The sequence below is a fragment of the Lathyrus oleraceus genome, chromosome 7, assembly GCF_024323335.1.
Source record: "Lathyrus oleraceus cultivar Zhongwan6 chromosome 7, CAAS_Psat_ZW6_1.0, whole genome shotgun sequence".
Classification (NCBI taxonomy): Eukaryota; Viridiplantae; Streptophyta; class Magnoliopsida; order Fabales; family Fabaceae; genus Lathyrus; species Lathyrus oleraceus.
In genome coordinates this window covers 100,370,966-100,377,325 of record NC_066585.1, presented here as the reverse complement: position 1 = coordinate 100,377,325, position 6,360 = coordinate 100,370,966, and the positions used below count along the sequence as shown (strand labels likewise).

The following is a 6,360-nucleotide window of genomic DNA, read 5'->3' as shown; positions in this document are numbered from 1 at the left end:
AGTCACCATCTTCTCCGTTCAATTTTTCTTCCCTAGTTAAAACTCTTGTCGTAGTCTGTGAAACACCCCTGGATAAAATCACATACAACTGTCCATGACTAAAAACATGTCGTGGAAGATATATTCCAACATTTTGAAATGGTTCGTCCTTGTGATTTACTTATTGTAATAGCAAAACTTAGTCCCACAGGAAACTGCTTTCTACTAAGGACAAAAGACAACTCATCACTTGCAGATGTTTTTATTTTAATTCTGGGCAAAAAAGCTCATTTTCCTGCATTGTTTCCTGCCAAGATTTCCACATCCAACATATTCATAAATAAACCACGACATAATAACCGCGTCTCATTACACAATCCATATCTAGGATCTAGATTCCGTAACAACATCAATGGTGCACCCTTTTTTATCTTTAGAATATGTGGTGGAAAACTACCTTGTGTAATTGAGTTTAAGAATTCTTGCTGGTATAAATTATGATTATCACATCTTTAGAATATGTTCTTCTCCTGGAAACTGGTCGATAATCATATCATTCAATTTCTGGACATCATCATTTATTGGTGTCAAAATAGCTCTTTGTACCATATATGGGGCATGCCAACCATGCAATTCTAAATTAGGAAAAAGATGTTGGATAAGTACTTGTATGAAATGTTCACTGTCCCATGGGATTGCAATCTGTGAATGTAATCTCACCATATCATCTGCTTTGGTAGGTTCAACACCATCACCAATGCGAATAAGAAGTTCTACAAACTCTTGATCATGCAATGATCGCATATTTTGATGCAAACGCAAAATCTTGGTATGATCCCATAAATGAGACGGAACAATACACGCTGAAATCATTTGTGCCTTAGTACCCTTTCTTACAACCTCCATGATCAGAACTTTTCCACCAAATGGAGCATTGTTGCTATTAATGTCTTGTAATGATAGATCTAAGGCTTCCAAACAATTTTTGTTTGTCATTGGTGCTTCATCCCAAATTATTGCGGCAACAACTCTAATGAGATTTGCAAGATCTTTTTACTTTTGAATACTACAAATGAAACTCGGTTGTATATCAATAGGTATCTTAAATCGAGATTGTGCAGTCCTACCACCAAGCAATAATATTGGGTTGGAACATTACGCTAATGTTTCATCTTACATGTTGGCTAATGTTTATGATGACATAATTATTTAGATTCCAACTTTTTGAGAATTATGGAGTCATAATTATTTTATTAAAAATTATCATAAACATTATTCAAAAGAATCATGCCATCATAAACATTAGTAATTACTTCAACTTACAGGCATGAAATTATGCTAATTACCCAAAGAATGATCCGAGCATATTGATAATTACTCCAAAAAATTATGCTATAAATTAGGCCATGATAAACATTATTAAAAAAACTGAACATGAATAGAACAATTAAGTTATGATTTTTCAAAAACACATTCTGAAACAAACACAAATAGATATAAACAGTCTTTTTTACATAAATAGATATATTTCACCTGCCACTTATTTTCTTGACATTATAATTAAGAGTTGAGGTTAGCAAAAAATGAGAAAACTATACACTTGTAGTAATATTATTGTTATTTTCTAATATATTAAATAACACCATAAATGATAAGATGATAATTCTTCAAGACATGTTCCTTATATAGAAACTTCATGTAAACATATAATTCTAAAAATTTGCTTCTTTCTTTCATTAGTTTTTGGATATTTACATGACATGCAATGAAAAAGAAATGATCATTTACATGATATAAATTAACTAACAAAGATAAAACCTTAAAAAAGATATGCAATAAAAAAGAAATGGTCATTTACATGTTTAGAAAACAAAACTTAAAAAAGGGAGATGATTTTCCGATGCTTTAATTACATGTGCAGTTACTTCATGAAAAAAGTGACTAAATAGAAAATTTAAAAATATCAAACTTAACCAAATTCAAAATCGAAATGATTCAAAATGAAAATGATCATTTTTCAAAACAAATAAAAACAAATCGAACAGAAAGGAGAAGAATTATAAGAGAGTTCGGGGTTGTTATTCATTTGAAATATATTTTTCTAAGTAAAAGAGATAACAAAAATAATATTTGAAAGACATGAAAAAAAAGGAAGTTTAAGGGCTTGCCTTCAGAGTGGTATATTGCCTTTGTTAATTGTTGAATGAGTAAAACAAAGGATTCCCACTGAGTATACTAAGTGTACTTTTCAAAGAAAATTAATGACAAATTATATTTCAAATATAGATGGCATGACCAGTGTATACTTGGATTAAAGTGTGTTTAGTGGTTATCCTTGGGTATCCTGGCAGTGAGTCGTCAAATCATCTCAATTGGAAATGAACAGAAACTGATTATCTCAAGTGTATGCAAAGAACCGAAACGTGGTATGCTTGGGAGTTAGTTAACAGCGGCTACCAATTATATTGTAACTGAGTTAAAACTGCTATATTTATGTGTGAGATAAAACAATTTACCTCAAGGGTAAATATGGAAAATAAATAGGTCATGCCAAAAGGATGTATCCCCTTTATCTATAGGTATAGATAGCCTACTGTTTTTATATAACACTACGTGCCCGTTTATCCATTTATTTTAGTGTGCACACGCGTCAAAATATAAATGAGTATTTTTTATTTTAGTTTACTTCATAAAAGATTTTAATAAGTGTTTCATCAAAGTCTTTGTCTCATTTTCATGTTATTGTTATTGATCTTAGATGTGCTCATGATCTAATTACGTGTGCATTTTTTAATGGACCTCGGGAAAGTGGAGTGTAATATTTCATTGATTATATGATCTAATATTTTATTTTAATACATGTTATAATATCTAGGAACATATCATCATGTAAACGTTAATTTAAATCAAAGATAAATATTTAAGAAAACAACAACAACAAATATAATAAATGATAAAACATTTAACACAAATTAAAACTAAAATGTCGCTCTTCATCCGTTTTTTTAAGGTTTATTCTATTTTATATAATAATGTTTTTTTAAGGTTTATTCTATTTCAAATAATAACAACCTTTTGACAACAATTATTTTAAAAGTTTTGAGTAGCCTATGTCATTTTTTTAGGACATTTCTTTTTCAATAGGTTTTAATCTAACAATCTTTTGAAAAATTAAACAATAAAACATAAGAGAGTTGAAATTAGAAAACAAAATTAAAAAATATAAATTATAAGTAGAATAATTTACACAATGTTCTTCTTTAAAGATATTAATTTAATGTAGATCTTCTTTACCTTTTTCTTTTATGATAGCAACTTTTACTAATCTTGTATAACATGAATATTTTCTTAAAATAAAATATATATTTTTACACTATTAAAGAGTTCCCGGGTATTTTTCTTGAAAAATATGAAAAACAAATATAATAAAGGATGTTAACACGTTTTTCTTTGGCTAACCAATAATGATGGTGATTTAAATATATACACCATTTAGATATAAACAATAATTGTCATGGTGATTTTAAATATAAGAACAAAATTAATTGTCACCATTTTTGTTCATTAAAATATAAATTATCACCATCATTTCCATACAAATTTAGAAACTATCCTAAAATAGACACAAAAATATATAAATCATCATAGAATGCACGTTCAAAAATATATAACCATCATAAAATATAAATAAACCCGCATGATCGAAAATCACCACATGATCAAAAATCATCATCATTATCCCATCAATAATTATTAAGTACTTTTCTGCAATTCATGCACACAAAAAAAAGGTTTATACTATAATGGTTGTAATTACATAAAACAGATTTAATTTAATTTAATGATTGTAATTAAATTAAATTAAATGATTTATATAATGATTTTTTAACATGTTGATAAATCAAACTCTAATGGTTGTAATTAAATAAAATATATGAAATTAATAAAATAAAATAAAAACTCAAACCACTTTTCATTGCGTTGTTGTTCCTTCTTCTTCCGGCCACATGATTGCCACCATTGATTGCATTCTTAACCGCTACCAGGCCGATTAATTGGCGCCGTCACTACTCGTCGTACCATTGTTAGGTCGTTATGCTATTTTGTTTACAATTGTGTTGTAGTGTTGTCTACGCATATGGTCGTCTTGTCGGATTACCATTCTCAATCACAAATCAATACATTGAAAAAGAAGAGATTGGAATTGTGGATTTGTGAGAAAAATTGTATGGTATTAATTAGAAATTTGATTGTGTAATATGTGCAGAAAGCAATTATACTACATGATACCAATTGCTATTGGAGTATAAAACTCAGTAGTTATAAGCAATGTCAATTACTGTAGAAATTTGCCTAGAATGGTAGTACACAAAAGATGCAAATTGCTATTGCAATAGAGAAAGAAATTAGAAATTGCTATGTAATAATTATACTAATTCATGACAATTTTTTTTGCTATAAATGCGATGAAAAAAAATCACCCATAACTTGAAGTAGTTTTTTTTTTGCAGTTATTGGATTATTTTTTATTTATTAAAAAGTATATCAAATAATTATTTATTTATTGTAATTACCTAAAAGATAGAGGGTATAATAGGAATCAAAAAGTTGGAATCCCTTTATATATATAAAGTTATAGATTATAGATTAGTAAATATAAATTATTTAAAGTATAAGGAAATTGTTACTACCGAGACATAATAATATGGTTTCATTATTGCTGTAACTGTTTCTTCTCATTCTAATTCTAAAGTGTGGGTAGTTATTGTTGTTGTGGTTTTTTAGTAAATATAAATTATATAAAGGGCAAACTTGGAAGAAAAATAAGCCATACCAAAATCCCCTATCCCCTTTATAGATAGTAATAGATAAAGTTATAGATTATAGATTAGTAAATATAAATTATTTAAAGTATAAGGAAATTGTTACTACCGAGACATAATAATATGGTTTCATTATTGCTGTAACTGTTTCTTCTCATTCTAATTCTAAAGTGTGGGTAGTTATTGTTGTTGTGGTTTTTTAGTAAATATAAATTATATAAAGGGCAAACTTGGAAGAAAAATAAGCCATACCAAAATCCCCTATCCCCTTTATAGATAGTAATAGATGATTTGACGTGGTAATTACTTCATCCTAATCATATAGTCAATTACTTAGGGTAACCACGGCTATACTAATTTTAATAGACTTTTTAACACGATTCTAGAGTTCTGAAGTTACGTCTCACTCTAATTACCTAAAAGATAGAGGGTATAATAGGAATCAAAAAGTTGGAATCCCTTTATATATATAAAGTTATAGATTATAGATTAGTAAATATAAATTATTTAAAGTATAAGGAAATTGTTACTACCGAGACATAATAATATGGTTTCATTATTGCTGTAACTGTTTCTTCTCATTCTAATTCTAAAATGTGGGTAGTTATTGTTGTTGTGGTTTTTTAGTAAATATAAATTATATAAAGGGCAAACTTGGAAGAAAAATAAGCCATACCAAAATCCCCTATCCCCTTTATAGATAGTAATAGATGATTTGACGTGGTAATTACTTCATCCTAATCATATAGTCAATTACTTAGGGTAACCACGGCTATACTAATTTTAATAGACTTTTTAACACGATTCTAGAGTTCCGAAGTTACGTCTCACTCTCGCTCTTTTCATCGATGTAAAACTCTTCTAATTACACTTATTAATAATTTAATTAAAATTAATAAATATCAACAATAATATAAAAGATTACAGATATAAAACAAACACATAGTTGATTATTCAATATATTGGCATTTATTTATACTTATACGATTTAGATAATGTGGTGAATGCGCATTCACATAGACAACTATAATTATTATATTTGTAGAGAAACATTACAAATAATTAGTAGCAAGGAAGAAACTTAAGTTAATATACAACAACCACGTCAAAATTCACTCAATCAACTAAACACATACACAAAAAAACAACTCATAACAACAAGAGGTTTAATATAACACCTGAGGCCGGAGAGGCTGGAGAGTGGTTACATGTAACATCCGAGGGCGAAGGAGTGGTTGTCCGTGCACGAGACATGACAATGAGACACTCCTAGCAGCTTCTAGAGAAAAACCGAATTCACATCGGAATGAGAGGGATCATGAGGTTGTGCATGTATGGGAATGCATAGTTGAAGGAAGGCTTATAAGGATTAATTGGTACTACCTATACCAACAAAATACTTATTCTTTTCGGCAGCCTTATAGATAAGAACGTCATAGTTAAATGTGCTTGACTTGGAGTAGTATTTAGATGGGTGACCTTCTGGGAAGTTTTCTGGAAAGCGTGTGAATGAGGATAAAGCATGGTGAAAAGACCTGTGTTGGTTTGTGGGATCAGT

At 28.9% G+C, this 6,360-nt stretch overlaps 1 protein-coding gene across 1 annotated transcript; it reads right to left on the bottom strand.

The window, feature by feature from the left end:
• Window positions 1–483: 483 nt before the first annotated feature.
• On the bottom strand, window positions 484–975 carry LOC127102235 (uncharacterized). The gene has a single exon (XM_051039635.1). The coding sequence runs from the start codon at window positions 973–975 to the stop codon at window positions 484–486; it is 492 nt and encodes a 163-aa protein (XP_050895592.1).
• Between the last annotated feature and the right edge of the window lie 5,385 nt (window positions 976–6,360).

Bases quoted from the DNA above. Each gene is read 5' to 3' on its own strand.
- LOC127102235 (XM_051039635.1), bottom strand. From the start codon at position 975: ATGACAAACAAAAATTGTTTGGAAGCCTTAGATCTATCATTACAAGAC.